At 38.6% G+C, this 16,635-nt stretch overlaps 2 protein-coding genes across 2 annotated transcripts in view; one reads left to right on the plus strand and one right to left on the minus strand.

The window, feature by feature from the left end:
• Positions 1 to 734: 734 nt before the first annotated feature.
• RBBP9 (RB binding protein 9, serine hydrolase) lies at positions 735 to 7,226 on the minus strand. Its single transcript, XM_033095472.1, has 5 exons — positions 7,058 to 7,226; positions 5,749 to 5,791; positions 4,937 to 5,042; positions 2,190 to 2,275; positions 735 to 1,778 (listed from the first exon to the last, which is right to left on the minus strand). Exons 1-5 carry the CDS (start codon positions 7,154 to 7,156, stop codon positions 1,552 to 1,554), a joined length of 561 nt encoding a protein of 186 aa, XP_032951363.1. The 5' UTR covers positions 7,157 to 7,226; the 3' UTR covers positions 735 to 1,551.
• Positions 7,227 to 12,150: 4,924 nt separating this feature from the next.
• Positions 12,151 to 16,635, plus strand: part of SEC23B (SEC23 homolog B, COPII coat complex component) — a 40,961-nt gene continuing 36,476 nt past the window's right edge. The window contains exons 1-3 of the mRNA XM_033095022.1: positions 12,151 to 12,594; positions 14,551 to 14,784; positions 15,948 to 16,005. Coding sequence (XP_032950913.1) covers positions 14,564 to 14,784; positions 15,948 to 16,005 — 279 coding nt within the window. The 5' untranslated portion in view covers positions 12,151 to 12,594; positions 14,551 to 14,563. The remainder of the gene's footprint in view (positions 12,595 to 14,550; positions 14,785 to 15,947; positions 16,006 to 16,635) is intronic.

Raw genomic sequence — 16,635 nt, forward strand, 5'->3', positions numbered from 1 at the left:
GGAATGTAATAGGCAAAAAATGTTGGGAAACAAACAAGGGTTTTTTTGAGGGGGTACTATCAAAAGAAAACTGGAATGATGTTTGATAGAGATCCAAAGGACCATGGAAGTTAATGGATAGAACTGTTTACAGAACAAAAATTTGAGGTATGGAAAAATTATTTTTAAAAATACTTAAGACTTTGTAACAAAATCCCAATTGTTCTCCTGATTTCATCCTTTGACATTATGTTCATTTCTCAGGCTTCATAGAGCATTATTTAAAAGGACCTGGCTAAGTTAATACTTATGGCAGAGGTCACAAATAGATGGCTTGAACTTCATGTATCTTGCAGTGTTTGTAAATTTTTCATTTACACTATAGTTGCTAACATAATCCGTATGTATATGGACTGGACATAATTCATATACATATGGATTATGTATACATACAGATATATTTCCTGAATATAAAAAGCACTATATAGGGCTGCCGGATGGCTCAGTTGGTTAGAGCACAAGCTCTGAACAACAGGGTTGCCAGTTCGATTCCCACATGGGCCAGTGAGCTGCGTCCTCCACAGCTAGATTGAAGACAATGAGCTGCCGCTGAGCTTCCGGAGGGGCGACCTGATGGCTCAGTTGGTTATAACGCGAGCTCTCAACATCAAGGTTGCCGGTTTAATTCCCATGTGGGATGGTGGGCTACGCCCCCTTGGAGCTGAGCTGTGCCCTCCCCAACTAGATTGAAGGACGACTTGGAGCTGATGGGCCCTGGAGAAACACTATTCCCCAATATCCCCAGTAAAATAAAAAAAATAAAAATTTCACATTAAAAAAAACCCAAAAACACAAAAAAATCAGAAAACTGGCAACACCTTGCCACATTCCCACATGTGTGAGCTCTCCACATTGGTCAGTCCTCATCACTGATGTCTTATGCAGAGTTGACTGCTCATATTCCCTGCCTGACCCTTGCAGACCCCTGCCTCTTAGCATCCTTATGTTGCATTCTCTCTCAACATGTTTGAAGGACTGGGGGGCAAGGTGTCAAAGTGAAGGCCTCATTCTGGGTTTGATATCTTGGGCCAGCTTGAAACAACCGCTAATGTTTTGAATTCTAAGCCAGTAGTCCGGACGTTTAGTCATGTTTTATTTCCCCCAATAAAATAGAAGTTTTATTTGAAAGAGGAGTACAACTCCTATAACACACATGAAAACTATTCAGTTTTAATCTGGACTGGGAAACTGTTTAGTTTTAATCAGGAAAACTGGGTTCCATTTCTGTCTTATTCACTTTGGATAGATAAGGGTGGTTAAGCTGTCCTTATGTCCCTTACGTGGGAAAAATACTGCTTTAGTTCATAGCAATTTGAGAAGATGTAGATTCTATGGAAAATGGAAATGCTGTTTATAACTTAGTTTGAACACTGAAACTTGTTTTTTTAGGCATTTTTTAAACTTTGGTCTGTTTTATGTGTCTGGTAATCATCCAATAATAGAAAATTATTTACTAATAATCTGATAAGTGCTCTATTATATTGGTATGCAAAATAGCAGAAATTATTCTGTCTACGCTGATACTTTCAGCATAGATTTTACCACATTAATCAGTTCAGGAAACTCCATGTTCTGAAAGTGGCCACGATCAGTGTATCTGTACAATTTGGCTTCCAATCTATCAGCCACTTCTTGTTGTTCCCTCCAGGGAAGGAAAGGATCATCAGTGGAGCCAAACTGTACAATCTGAGGGCAGTTGGCTTTGATCTTCTCCCACTGCCAGGGACGGTTGAAGTATCCTATGGGGAAAATATATATATAACCTATCAGTGCCCATGGATAATTTCTATTCTAGCCATTCTAAAATATCTACTGCAGGCCATAAGCAGAGACACAAAGAATCAGAACCTAAGTGTGAGTCAGAAGTCCTTTGGCTTTCAAATCTGTAGGGCTTGATACCATAGGTACTTGTGAAGGGGGAGTATATGGCTCAAATAAAGTAAGGCCTTGAGGGTTTAATTCTGGACAATGGATTAGAAAGTGGTCCACGACCTCTCAGACTGCCGAACTTATATCTAAAAATGGGTAGTAAATCTATGATATCAGATTTTTGTTTAGCCTATTCTAAAGACAATACTGTTTTGTAATCTGAACAAGCAGCCCCATGACTAGAGGAAGGGCTTTTCTGGGGTTTCTGCCTTCAGACTTACCACTTGCACGCTCATTTTCATCCCCCAAGTCTGATGTGTATGCAGACACTAATACAATAGCATATACTCGATGTGTTTCTGCATACCTGGAGAGAGAGAAATGATGTCAGCCAGTATTTAATGTTAAATCTGATCACCAAAAAGTCAGTAAACCACATAAAAACTTATTTGGTTTAGTTTACAGCATCTGCTATATGCTGTTGAGATTAATAAGAAAAATAGTAAGGAAACTACAGAACTACAAGCCCAATGGTTAATCAATAACCTTGGCTACCTGATGAGTTTCTACTCATTTTTCAAGGTAGTCCAAATCTCTTCTGCAATCCTTTCCAAATAAACATACAAAGTGTAATCTACCTTTAATATGCATCAGCATTACTTGATTGGTTAACACATGGATTCCCAGGCTCAGTGCCAGAGCATCTGATTCAGAGGGTTGGGATTGAGGCCCAGGAATCTGCATTTTAAGGCATGACACCTCCCCCAACCCAGATTTACCAATGAAAGTGGTTTGTGAACCATATTTTAAGAAACATTGTACAATAGCAGTACTGTACCTCTTTTATCCCTCATTCCACATTGCATTACATTTGTTTGTGTTGTACTATACCTGTCTCCCCTAATAAACCATCAGCTCCTAAGGGCACATATGAACTTTCTTGATCTTTGTAATGCTGGTGCTTAGTACAGTGCCCAGCAAGTAGCCAGTTAGATATCTGCAGACAGTTCCCTCACTCAGCAAAGACTAGGCAAAAGAACAGTTTCAAGGAGGCTTTGTGCCAGAAAAGGTTTAGGGTTGGTATTTTGTTCTTGGGCCTAAACTTTTTTCCCAAACTTTTGTTTTGAAAATTTTAAAACCTATAGAAAAGTTAGAAGAACAACAAGCACCTAGATTCATTAATTTTCCTATATTTCACCCCTAAATACTTCAGCATGTACACCCTAAGAATAAGGCCATTCTTTTACATAACCACAGTACCATTATTACACCTAATGAATTTAATATTGAGACAGTAATATCTGTATTCATTTTTCCCCAATTGTACGAACAATGTTCTTTAACACTCCTTTCAATCCTAGATCTTTCAGTCAAAGATCATGCATTGCATGTGTTTTTTGTGACTCCTGAGTCACTTTTAAATTTTTTGTTTTAAATGACATTGACATTTTTTAAGAGTTTAGGCCAGTTGTCTTGTACATTATCACCTAAACTGAATTTGTTTCCTCACGATTAGACTGTAGTTAAACATTTTTGGCAAGAATACTACATGGCGATGTTGTATCCTTCACATCGTATGTCCTTCATATCAGAGTCACCTGATGCCAGTTTATCCCAGTATTGGTGAGATTAAGTGTGATTACTGGCTTCAAGTGATAGCCATCAGATCCCTCCACTGTAAAGACACTATTCCCCCTTTATGATTAATAAGTAATCTCCAGGGTGGTCCTCTGTGACTGTTCCCCTACAGTCTTATACCCTATGGTTTTGGCATCTATTTTTCTCTTTGCCTACCTTAAATTTAGAGGTTAATTCTCAGGTTACAACAATCCTGCAATAAGTTTCAGTGGTTTTTAAAAGAAGACACGTCTTTATTAGCCAGTGGCCTGAGAAAAATTCAGTTGGTCTTGAGTTAGTACAGATTTCAGCATAAAGGGATTTCTTCATTTTTCAGACAACCCCTGGCAGCTTATAAACACTGACTGTACCATAATTTGGTAGCTCCACAATGGAAAGCATTATTATTCTAGTAGCTTCGACTACCGTGGCTGAAAGGTTATGGAATTTGGCAAGATTCTCTGACATGCAATTCATGTGACATTCTGAGGGACTGCTTGGAACAAGAGGCTACACAAAAACTAATACCTTGTCATACAGCCTGGCAAATATGAAAGAAACTCAACCCTAACAGGCTTATTCAGCCAGCTAAACCCTTGTCCTCTAGACCTTAAAGCCTACAGGGAGAGGCATAATGTTATATGGAGAGCATCAGAGATGTGCCCATGAATCCTAAGGATTGGGGGCTTAAGGGGAGCGGGAGTAACAATCTCTACCCTCCAACAAATATTTATTGAGCACCTACCATATGCTAAACACTCTTTTAGGCACTGGGTTTTCCAGATTAGAGTCCACCCTCATGGAACTTACATTCTATTGGCAGGGGACAGACAAGACATAAACAAATGTCAGATGGTGAAAAGTGCTCAAGATAATAAGGGATAATAAAATAAAGGGGATAGGAGCCAGTGGGGTGTGAGGTTGCTCTTTCATATAGATTAGAGAAGGCCTCACTGAAAAGGGACATTCTAACAGACAAAGAGGAGAAAGCCATGTAGGTATCTAGGGACAGAGAGTTCCAAGTAGAACAATGGCAAGCATAGACCTAAGGTAGGCACACGTGGCATGTTAAGGAACTGCAATGAGGTCTGTAAACCAGACTTGGGGCAGTGAAGGTGGAGATGATATCAGAGCTACTGGGGGCCTTGAAGGCCAAGGACTTTTTCTGAAGGTGACAGGCAGCTGGTGGGGTTTGGAGCTGCTTATGTTTTAAAAGGATCACTGTATTCCAATAAGAGCAAAAAAACTTTTAAAATCCACTAACCAAACCAGGAAGGAATTAGAACAGATTATGTTACCACTTTTGAGGTCAGCACTGTTTCCTCTGCAGTGGAAACTTCAGATATACACAAGGTACTTCCCAAGCAAGTTTGGCTGGAGCTGACACAGGGTGATTCAACAAAGATCGCACCTCATGGCTGCAATGGCCCCAGAACTGTGGCCTATGATGATGGTCTTCTCGTCACAGTGCAGCTCCGTCTCCATGAAGGGCAGCCAGATGCTCTCTCGAGCTGTAACTAGGTTCAGGATAAAGAATCTGTCACTTGATAGGGACAGTCTTAGTCTAATGCTATCCTACCTTTCTAACAGACAGCTTACTCAGCAGTTTACAACTTCCAAAACCGCAGAATCACATTGGGAGATGGGGCCAAAGATTTGCATGTTGCTGTTAGTTTTGGTAGTTTTGTTTTTATTTTTTACCATGTTCTTTAAGAAAATACTGAGGAACTAATTAAATATAATGTATTTCAATGTAAACTTTCCAACTTAATAAGAAAAAGTTTACAATATCCATGTACATATTTTTTCTTCCCAAAACAGAAATCACTGAGACAGGTCATAGCCATACTCAGAAGAAACGTGGCAATATTACATTTTTAATATTAGGATCTCATAAATGCTGTAAATTTTTATCATACCTCTGCCTCATTAAACACCCATAAATTTTGCCTAGACGTATATGTTAACTTATAAAAGGGAAAATCAAGTTGCTTGCAAAATTGAAAATTAAATACAACCAAGCCCAGGTGCTTGTTTTGATCCTTACTAAAATTTTCTACAGTGTTTCTTGGTTTATACCCTCCTCCCCAAACTACCTGCCATCATTCATTCTTAGGTACATATTCTCTTTGACTTCTCTATTATGATATTCCTGTTCACTACCCGAAAAATAGCTCTAAACCCAACAAGATGAGGCTATTTAAAAACACATTTAAAACTTACTTGGGTCAGGCATGTTTTTAGCCAAACACTGGAAACCAGGTATCTATGACATAGGGGGGAAAAAAAGCTATAATAAAGAGCTCAATTACAACTAATACTTTGCTAATAAGAAATGAGACAGCTAATATGATCTTTATCATAATATATCATAAGTATTTGCTTATATTATGAAATTCAGTAGGTGAAGTTCTACAGGATTACATATGAATATACAATCCCTTTCATAAACTCCATCTATCTGTAGTTCTATATCTAGCCAACTCTGTATGTCTCTGTATAGAAAGACCTATATCTGCATTTGTACATCTATATCGTTATAGGCATATATCTATTGAGAGGGCATGAGTGAATGTGACCTGGAGCCAAACAGACTGTGCACCAGGGAGTAGGAAAAATATAGTACAGAAATGTGGTACAGAAAGTTGGAGATCCATCCTCTTGGACAGCTCCAGCCCTGATCTTTAGGTCTGTAGCTCCGGCCATGGTTTTCAGCCACAAACCTGGAATTTTATTCTAGAAATCTGTAGAGAACAGCAACTCAGAGAGCAGTCTTATTGCAAGGTTATGGAAGAGGGTTAAACAAAAAATCAAGATGTACAAGACAACCTACAGTAGAATGCCATTTCTATAAACCTCACAAAGAAGTCAAATTAAACTACATTGTTTAAAGGATACACACATAGGTTGCAAAGGTACTTTAATTTTTAAAAGTGGAGCAAGTGAAAAAAATTTAGGATGGCAGGAAAATGGGATGGGTGATATACAGGTGGCTTCAAATATATTGATAATGTTCTAGATTTTAGTTTGATGATGGGTTCTCAGGTATTCACTACATTATGGTTCATAACTTACATGCATGCATGTTATATATATTCTTTGTATATATTAAATATATGTGTGTATATATATATATATATATATATATACACATATATATATATATTTTAATCTGAGCAGGGAGCAAAAAAGATACATGTAAAATCATCTGGGAAGTCCCAAATCTGAACCAGTAGCAGATATGGGGAGAGGTAGTGGGCTCGTTCTCTGTAGTTCTAAGAAGTGGTGCCTTGTAATCTACTAAGTCCTCAGAAAAGTCCTCCAGGCAGTTTTATTAACCAAAGTCCCACTACTAGTTCTAGAGTTTAAGACAAGGCATTAGGGGAGAGGAATTAAAACACACAGGGCTGGGAGCAGTCGAGGGGCGGGGGTGGGGGGCGAGGGGGAGAGATACGTTCAAACTCCAGTCCTCCCCATTTCGTCTTCTCCAGCTCCAGGTTGAATTCCCAGTGCAGTGAGATGTGTCTCTTACCTGCTCCAGCTCCTTTTTCACCCAGCCATACCAGCCGTGGGTGGCCACATCACCGCCTCCGTTCCCGGGAACAATTACTGCCTTGTCAGGAGAAGCCATTGAAGGTAGAGAGGCCAGTGTATCCTAGCTGATGGCCCTGCAGCGCTCAGAACCTGAGACTGCGTCTGCCGGCGAGCCTCCTCTGCGGCATGCTGGGAATTGTAGTTCGAAGGTGCCAATAAGGCAGTTCATTCACTCCAGCCTTCCTCAGTGCAGAGGGCAGCCAAAAACAAAACTTGGGTTTCCATCAAATGTAAATAACCTGTTATTTGCCTCTTACTAGCGCTCTCATTTTACCCCTTATGTAGGCAGGCTATGATGCGCCCAGAACGTGTTATCTCTTTATTGGAATTACTGATATTTCTATAATAAACTGTGCTTTTAGTTCCAAATATAAAGAACACAACCCGTTTACTGTTTGGGGACTCTTGGAATTCGTATTATTTTTCCTTCTAATTTCAAAACAGTTCTTAGAATAGTCAATATCAGCCCTGGTTGCTATTTTTCATTTATTTAAACAGTCCTTTAAAAAGGTTTCACAATTTGTGTAGAGTATGTGGATAACATTCATAACTTAAACCAATTTAGAAACTGGGGAAATTGAGGCACCAATGAAATGGTTTACACATTATAATATGGCAGTTCTGAAATTTTAGGAACTGGTCGTATCTTATAGATATATCCAAACCTTATTGAATTGAGGTGCGTGGGTATGATTATAAATGGGAATGAAGAGGAAAAGTTCTTCTTACTCCTTGCCCCTCCCATGGACTTATTCACTGTGGACATCACATTTGTGTTAGCATCTGACATTGAGAAACACTCTTTGGTAGTTTATTTTTTGAACAAGCACAAGTAGATGATCAATGATACACTGCCCTACCCACCACCTTCTTTAGGAAGAATAAGACATACTCTTTCCTCTTGGACCTTAGATTCTGGATTTCTTAGAAAGGTCAATGTTATTTAACTTTAAATGTAAACTCATTCACTTAGGAAGGAATGAACTACTGACGCACAAACACTATGGATGTCTCAAAAGGATTATACTGAGTGAAAGATGCCAGATAAAGAATACATACCATAATACCATATGATTCCACTCATTTAACACTAAAAAATACAAAGAGCACAAAGAAACATTGCAAGGTGATATACATATTTACTATCTTTATTGTGGTGATGAACGTCAAAACTTAACAAACTGTACACTTTAATTTTATGCAGCTTACTGTATATCAATTATACTTCAATAAAGCTGTTTAAAGTTTAAAATAAACTAAAACAACCAGAGGCATTCCTATAGCCAAGTGGTTGTTTGCTTAGCTTTTAGTTCAAGTAACAATGACAGGAACTGTCATTAACAGGAACTTAACAGGAACTATAGGCTGAAAAGGGATCCATCCTTTCTTAAGGTTTAAGATTTGTCTTTCTTCTCACTCACAGGGTGACTAGCTCTTCCTTTTAGGAGAACATAAGGCAATGGCCTCAACTCTCACCTTTCTCAGACCATTTATGTCAATAATGATTGCAATTTTGCACGGTGACAGATGGTTATTAGACTTCTCAAGGTGATCACTTTGTAAGATATATAAATGTCAAACTATGATGTTGTACACCTAAAATTAATATAATATTGCATGTCAACTATAATTAAAGAGCTTTACATTCCAAAAAAAATTGCAGCGATTCCATAATTACACATAAATCTACCTTGTTTTCTTTTCTATTTTTTATCTCTTGTACTAGCATTTTCTGAGCTTGTCATTATCAGAGAAATAATTTGGCTTCAAAACAATATTTTTATGAATTTTTAAAAACCTGCAAATGTATATTTATAACTGGTACATCATTTCCTAATATAGCAAGAGCTGTTCACAAGAACTTGCCAAGGAAGTTTTAGTCTAACGGATTCCGCCACCCTCCTCTAAGGCCCTCCTTCTGGGTAATCTTCTTCTGCCTGAACTTTTCTTGTCAGTTCAGGATCTCCTCTGTAGGCAGTTTGTATCTAATCCTTCAAATTCACTGTCCAAGCATTCTCCCCTTTTCTACTTTTCCATTTCTTTCATGTATTATTTTTTTAACTATCTTGAGGAGAAAGGAAATAAAAGGAAGCCTTCTTCAGATTCTTAAAGAACACATGGGAGTTAACAGGGAAAGGGAGAGAAGTGAAGAGGTTGTTCTTAGCAGAGAGGAGGGCATGCAAAAGGGCACAGAGGCTAGACACACAGCACCGGTGGGTTGGGAAAGACAGTTGGTTCAGTGCTGTAGGAATGAGGTATGTATGTAGATTATAGAGCTCCTTGAGCCCCACAGTAAAGGGTCTATACTTTATTCTGTGAGTTATGGGAAAACTATGTAGAGTTTTAAGCAAGAGAATGTCCAAGTCAGATGTGTGATTTTGAAAAATCTGACAACCAATGTTTGAGATTTATGTTTGGCAAAATTCGGGCAAAGAGATCATTTGGGAGGCTGTGGCAGTAATCCAATGAGAGAGGATGAGAGTTTGAACTAAGTAAACAGATGGAATTGAGAAATATTTGTAATAAAAGATCTACAGGGCCAAATGATTCATTCCTAGTTTCAGGGTGGGGAGTTAGAAGTGTAGGGGGGGAATACAAATTTATTTAAGTTTTACATGACATGGGAACCTTCATAAGGAAATGAAGACCCAAAGAAGCAGTTAAACCTGACGGCTTTTATTTATTTAAAAAAAAATTTTATTGGGGAATATTTGGGAACAGTGTGTTTTTCCAGGACCCATCAGCTCCAAGTCAAGTCATTGTTTTAAATCTAGTTGTGGAGAGCGCAGCTCACTGGCCCACGTGGGAATCACACTGGCCACCTTGGTTATGAGCACTGAGCTCTAACCACCTAAGCCAACCGGCCGCTCCTAAACCTGACTGTTTTTATGTTAGATTTGATGAAGAGTAGAAAGTCATGGGGAAAGGTGATAGGACAGAATGAAATGAGCAGTGTGGATAGTAAACTCTGGGACACTTAGCAAGTCCTGTTCATCCGATTCATCTTCAGAGGTAAGAATGCTCCTTTCTTAGGAGGGCATTTTTCACATGAAAGTGAGGACCTGCTTTAGGGGAGAGAAAGAAGGTCAGAGAGACTTTCCTTACATGTATCATTTCTCAGATTCCTTCAGGTTAAAATATTCAATATGCTAAGGTGTCATATTTTGGGGTAGTGTGTCTCGAACCCCATCAGAGTAGGAGAGGATAATTCTCTAGTTTCCAGGCTGAGCAGCTGGTAGAAGAATGGTATCTCCAAGTGAAATAGAAAGTACAAGAGGCAGAAGGTTAGGTGCCAGGGGAAATATGAATTCAGTTTAGAACATAATGAGATTGAGATGCCCAGATATATCCAGGAAGTTGCTGAATATATTAATCTGATGTTAGAGAAGTATAACCGAGAAATACAGAATGTAGATTATAGATGATGAATCATATTTCAGAAAAACTGTGAAAGACTTTGAAATAGTCAAAAGAAATTACTGGGTGAGCTTTCTATGGAATGCTGGGCATTTTTTAAAGGAACCTCTAGGGTCAGCTGATTGTAAGGGGTGTGTGCCTTTATCTTTGACTAAACTATTTTACAGTTCGGTAGAGATAGAAATTAACTTACAGAAAATGGATAATAATACAAAATGTTTCCTGCCCATAACAATGCAAATGATTCCTGTCCACAGTAATGCGAATGAATTTTGTGTGATAGAGAATGTCTCTATAAATCAAATTTTTCTTTGAACCAGTTTGAACATCCTTACTGGTTTCCTTATCAATGAATGAGTTATGTAGACTCTTTGACACATTTTCATTTTATATTTGGATGAGGGCCATAATTTTACGTTTTTGAAACTTTCTTTAACAATTCCGGAGGTCTCACCAGCATCCCAATGGATCCACCTGACAAAGCCACGTAAATCATGTTGCTGAAGAACCTGAAATTAGGTTAGTACATCTTTTAAAGGAGCTCTGTCTGATTGGCTTATAGAGATAAATATACACTTATATAAATCGTCTATTCCTAAAATTCCCATAAGGAAATTAAATACCTAATACTTTAAATGTGCGAGATTTAAAAATATATATCCTTTTTACAGAAATTTCTAGTACAGAAAGAATCCAGGTACAAAGAATGAAAGCAAATCCCTGCCAAGTGATATTTCAATGATTGGTTAAAAAAAAACACAGCTATGTCTTTTCTCAGTGTGAAGTATAATACAAGCGTGTATTTTAATTGAGCTTTTTTCCTGAGAATTCATTTGAATTTCCTAAATTTATACAAGTGTAATGATGAAATGACCTAAAATTACTTTTACATAATGTTTTAGGAACATGAAAAATGTAAATTAGCTCAGCAAAACTGAGTAAGTAGGCTGAGAAACTTTTTACATTGTTTCATAATACATTGACTTAAACAAATATTTACATTTAAGTAACAAATATTTAGTAACTTAAATATTTAGTAAATAACTTAAAACAGAGTTACATAGGACAGAAGTCATTTCACCTGAATGTTCTAAGCCTATATATGTTCTAGGCCTAGATGTGTTCTAAGCATAATTTTATGTAATTTCGCTTATTTTTATAAGCTATAGAGAGGTTATTATCTCTGGGTCGTTTTTGCCATGTATAAGAAAGCGTAAAACGGTTGTGGTGGCTGTAGAAGTCGCGCTCTATGTAGTTAGGAGGGGTTTTTAGTCTCTTGAAAGTGACAGTTCTCAATTATTCACCTCTTCATAGAAAGATGACAAAGACAGAAGCAAAGAGGAACTGTGCGCTAGAGCCAGTCTCCGCAGAGCGCGACCCATGAGAGCGAGCGAGAGGCGGAAACCTTCTAATAGGATAAAGCAGAATCAAACCTGGCGAGTTTACCAGGAATCTTAACTACTAGACCCAGTGACCAAGCCTCACACAGGTGAGTGAGCAAGCCTCTCCACACTCACCGCCCTTCCGCTCCCTCCGCCCCGCTCCTTCCCAAGAGCTGACGCCTCCTTCCGGTCAGCTTCAGTTTCCTCCACGCGGCGCCGCTCCTTCTTCAGGGGCTGCACGTCATCGTTCTCGCTTCTCGGTAACTAAGGCGATGAGAGGGACTTTCCACTGAGACGAGTGGGCGTCATGTTGGATCGGGGGAACCACTGAGACAAACCGAGGGTGAGCCTAGGGAACAGTACGGCGGCGCCGGGGTATTCTAAAGCAGAAACGTTTAGAGGTGAACTCGGAGAGACGTGTGTTCTGAAAAACAGGTTTTGTAAAGCGAGGCGCCTCTGTTTTGCCCTCTTCCAAGATGTCGGCGTGGCTTCTCTGAGCGTCTTGCTTGCGCTCGTCGCCAGGGAGGCGCTCTTTGATTGGCCGGCGGGCGGCGTGACGAACAGGGGCGCGGATCAATCGGCTGAGGGCTGAGCTGGACTTGGCGGTGGGAGCCGGAACCGGTACCTTGTAGGTGGAGTTGCGGGCGGCTGCGGCCAGGTGAACCGCTGGGGCCAGGTAAGTGGGGAGCGCAGGGAAAGGAGGTCTGAGGGCATGGGATTGCGTCTGTGTGTGGGGACTAATGGTTTGCTTCCGGAGTGAGGCCTTTTCCTGGCCTGCAGAGGAACCAAGGGAATCGGTGACCCAGGAGTCTTCTGAGAGACGTTTTCCCCGCGCGGCGGGGCAGCCGGCGGGCTTCTGGCCTCCGAATCGCTGTGTGCGGAAGGACCCAACCCCTTTTTTACAATTGTGTAACTCTAGATTCCGGTGAAATGACTTCTGTTTCGTGACTGAGCTGGAACTAGAACACAGGTCTTCTGACTCCTGAAGCAAAAATCCTTTAAGCAGAGGATTAAGCCTTTGCTTAAACTGGGCCACTGTGTACTGAAAAGTTATGGCTTGGGATAAGAGTGGTTCCGATTTTTTTTTTTTTTTTTGGCGGATACTCCTATAGGATCTTTCTAGTCTTTTCATTCATTCATTCATTCAGGTGTTAACCTCTTCAGATAACCTTCTCCTTTGAGACTTTGTTTTAAGCCATAGATCTGTCTTTCTAGAAAAGTACACATTCGCTGATACACAACATTTTACATAAGTTTCAGAGGATTTATTGATCCTCTGAAGCCCCTTGTGGGTTATGTGCCCAGAGTTAAGAATCCATGCTCTAGAAGTGGCGAGGGGAAGGAGCAGTGGGAAACAGAGAGCAGGTTTTAATATAAAAGGTTGTGGAGGTCAGTACCTTTTAATAATGAACTATTTTGAGAGGGAAAACAGCCATTTAGTGAAGTCTACTGAGGTTTTGCTGAGACTTGTAATATTAAAACTTGCTTTCATTCCCAACCTGAGTTATCTCTGCCACCCAGAAAGCTGAAGGAATGCTTTCTGTGTACATAGTGAGTGCCTCAGTTTCCTGCTTTTGCCAGAAATAAATACATGCCTTAGAGTTTCAGATGCAGCAAACTTTTGGAATTTTTGTGGTCTGGCTTGTGTATAGCAGAGTAATTCATTCTTTTGCTTTTCTAGCCATATTATATTGTCTTAGTTCAAATTATTTACCATGTGGCACATCTCATAATAAGCTGGAGACAATTAATATTCAGCATTGCATGAAATGAGCACTAGAGGCCAATAATATTGTAGGTTATTTAACTTGCCTTTTTTCTCTCATTTTTCTTGAGGGGATTGTTCCCTTGAAGACTCATGTGAGGTGTGTTAGCCTAGATTTTAGGATGTGTAAATAACTGAATGAAGGTGGTGTTATCCCTGTTTGAAAAGCTCAGTCCGGATGGCTGTTTTATTAACTGGAGTCTTTCAAGGCACAGGCATAAGAAATCATGGTGAGCAGAGAGGTCTTGGTGAGGAATTTACTTGGCATAAAAGCAGACTTTCGTTTGTAATTTTGGTGATCCCAAGTAGAAATTTGCTCAGAGCTGGTGGCTGTTCCCATTATGAATTGGATTCCCACATCAGTTTTCAGTTCTTTTCTCCACAGTTAGTGAAGGGAGGACGGGAAGGGCACTAAAACAAGATCACGGGATGCAAAATTAAATAGTGTTTACTTTAGTAGAGCAAGGAAGGAAGGGGGTCAGGGAGGAAAATAGCTGGATGCTGAAACAGGGTTTGAGAATTACCAGTGGGCAAGGGGCTGAAATTAGCTTGGTTGAAATGAGATGATATGAGGAGGTTTAAATTAGTATTCAACTACATGAAGCTTAGAGATCAAATGATTATAAACCTCCTGCTCCTTTTATTTATTTTTTATAAGTGCTAGAGAGGAGGGTACAGAAGGGAACTGTAATCAAAAATAACTGAAGTTAACCAGCTTTTGGGGGTCAAAGGGATGGGAGATGTTATTGTCCTACAGTGACAGGTTTTTCTGGACTAAGTGTTTAAGAAATATTGTGTTAAGTGACCATCTTTTTATCTTTGAAGTTTAGTTGAGAATTTCATATACAATTAAAACTTTATCTTCAGTTTCTTTTAGACTATGGCAACATACCTGGAGTTCATTCAGCAGAATGAAGAACGGGATGGTGTGCGTTTTAGTTGGAACGTGTGGCCTTCCAGCCGTCTTGAGGCTACCAGAATGGTTGTTCCTCTGGCTTGTCTCCTTACACCTTTGAAAGAACGTCCAGACCTGCCTCCTGTACAGTATGAACCTGTGCTTTGCAGCAGGCCAACTTGCAAAGCCATTCTCAATCCACTTTGGTATGAATTCTTTAAAAACTAGTGAAAATGATGAATACAATAAAATATGACATTTCTGTGATTCTCATATAAGTGAATTTGGGAAAGTCATCAAATTTGAGATTAGTAGATGGTGAGATTCTTAGTTGATGAATGCTTTCAGAAATCTCTGAAGCTTAATATTCCAGATAAAATTAGGATTTATGGGAATGAAGTGGAGGTGGAGGGAAAGGATTTGAAATCCACTTTTTCTTTTTTTTTTCTGATTTTCACTTTTAATTTGGGTCAGTTGTAGATTTTATTGGTGCCTTTTAAAGCATTTTCCTAAAAAATCCAAAAGCTTTATAGACAGTTTTCTCATATGTACCTAGTATGATGATGCTATAATAGAAGAAATTTTAGCTCCTAATGATTTTATTAAGTGTAATTTTTTTTTTTGCCCCTGAGCTAGTGACCTATATTTTTCTTAAATGTGGGCACTATTTGAAAGAATTGTTAAATAGGTGAAGAGTGTCATAAATATTCTTTAGAAGATAATACTTTTACATGAGGGAACATTTTTTTTTTTACTTCATTTCCTCACTTTTACCTAATGTGCCCATATCTAAGATACTGCTTCTCTTTTTTTAAAATGATAGCCACTGATTGTCAATTTTATAAATGTACAAAGAGTGGAAAAAGCAACTAAGTTATCCTGAACTAGTTCTAGGAAGTGTATCAATCCAGAAGCATACCTACCCAGATTTCCTTCAAGTGTGCTAAGTGTGGTTAATGTTTAGGACGTTTTCCTCATGTGGAATGTACTTCTTAGTATTGAAATTTAGTAGTTTCAGATACCTGAACAGTAAAGATATTAGAAAAATCACAAAGACTATGTTAAGATAATAGGACAAATGGAAATAACCTATAATTTATATAAAGCATGAAATTTAAAATACTATCTAGGAAATTGTAAAAGAGAAGAAAGGATTTACTAATTTCTCATTACTGCTGTTTGAAAGAAAATTTTGTTGTACTTAACAGTCAGAACTCTAGCTGCAGTGAAAGTTTTGCATACCTTCACCCATTCATGCACCCACACAGAAACATATGTCTATTTGATTTACTAAACTTGAAGTTTACATTTGAATGCTTTCTACCTTAAAAATGAAAATGTCACCAAGTTGTAATTATTTTTCTCACAGTCAGGTTGATTATCGGGCAAAACTTTGGGCCTGTAATTTCTGTTTCCAAAGAAATCAGGTATGTGAAATATTTTTAAAAGTATTTTGTATGTTTCATTTTAGTTGTACTACTATGAAAAAAATTAAGTGAGACTGAATTTGTGTTTGCCTTGACCGGCAGCAATTTCTGCTGAACTCATAATGATAGCTCTTATTAAACATAATATTGAATGTTGAACATTCGTCATTTTTCTGTTGAACAGCAACTCAGGTTTATTATTTAGGTCTTTGTCATTTGCTGTGCAAGGGACATAGAATTCCCTTTTCTTGTAAGTTCTCTGTAGGCAGCAAATATGTTACTATATGTTGTTTATATTTCATTTGACTTCAATTTATTCTAGTTGGATAGTGTACATCACTGAATTTTCATTTTATGATCTTTGTAATTTTTAGAGTCCAAGTATCAGTGTTGAGCTTCTCTTGGTTTCAAAATTTTAAACTACTAAACTAGAAGGAGCTCACATGTGACAAGAGAGACTTCTTTAAAATGAATTGTACCTATAACGGAGGTGTTCTAAAACTGGGCTGTGGTGATCATTCCACAACTGTACATTTATTAAAAGCCGTTGAATTGTACATTTAAAATGGGTGGATTTACTGTACCTCAGTAAAGCTGTTAGGAAAACAATTGTACCCAACATAACGTACA

This window comes from Rhinolophus ferrumequinum, chromosome 23, assembly GCF_004115265.2.
Source record: "Rhinolophus ferrumequinum isolate MPI-CBG mRhiFer1 chromosome 23, mRhiFer1_v1.p, whole genome shotgun sequence".
Taxonomy (NCBI): domain Eukaryota; kingdom Metazoa; phylum Chordata; class Mammalia; order Chiroptera; family Rhinolophidae; genus Rhinolophus; species Rhinolophus ferrumequinum.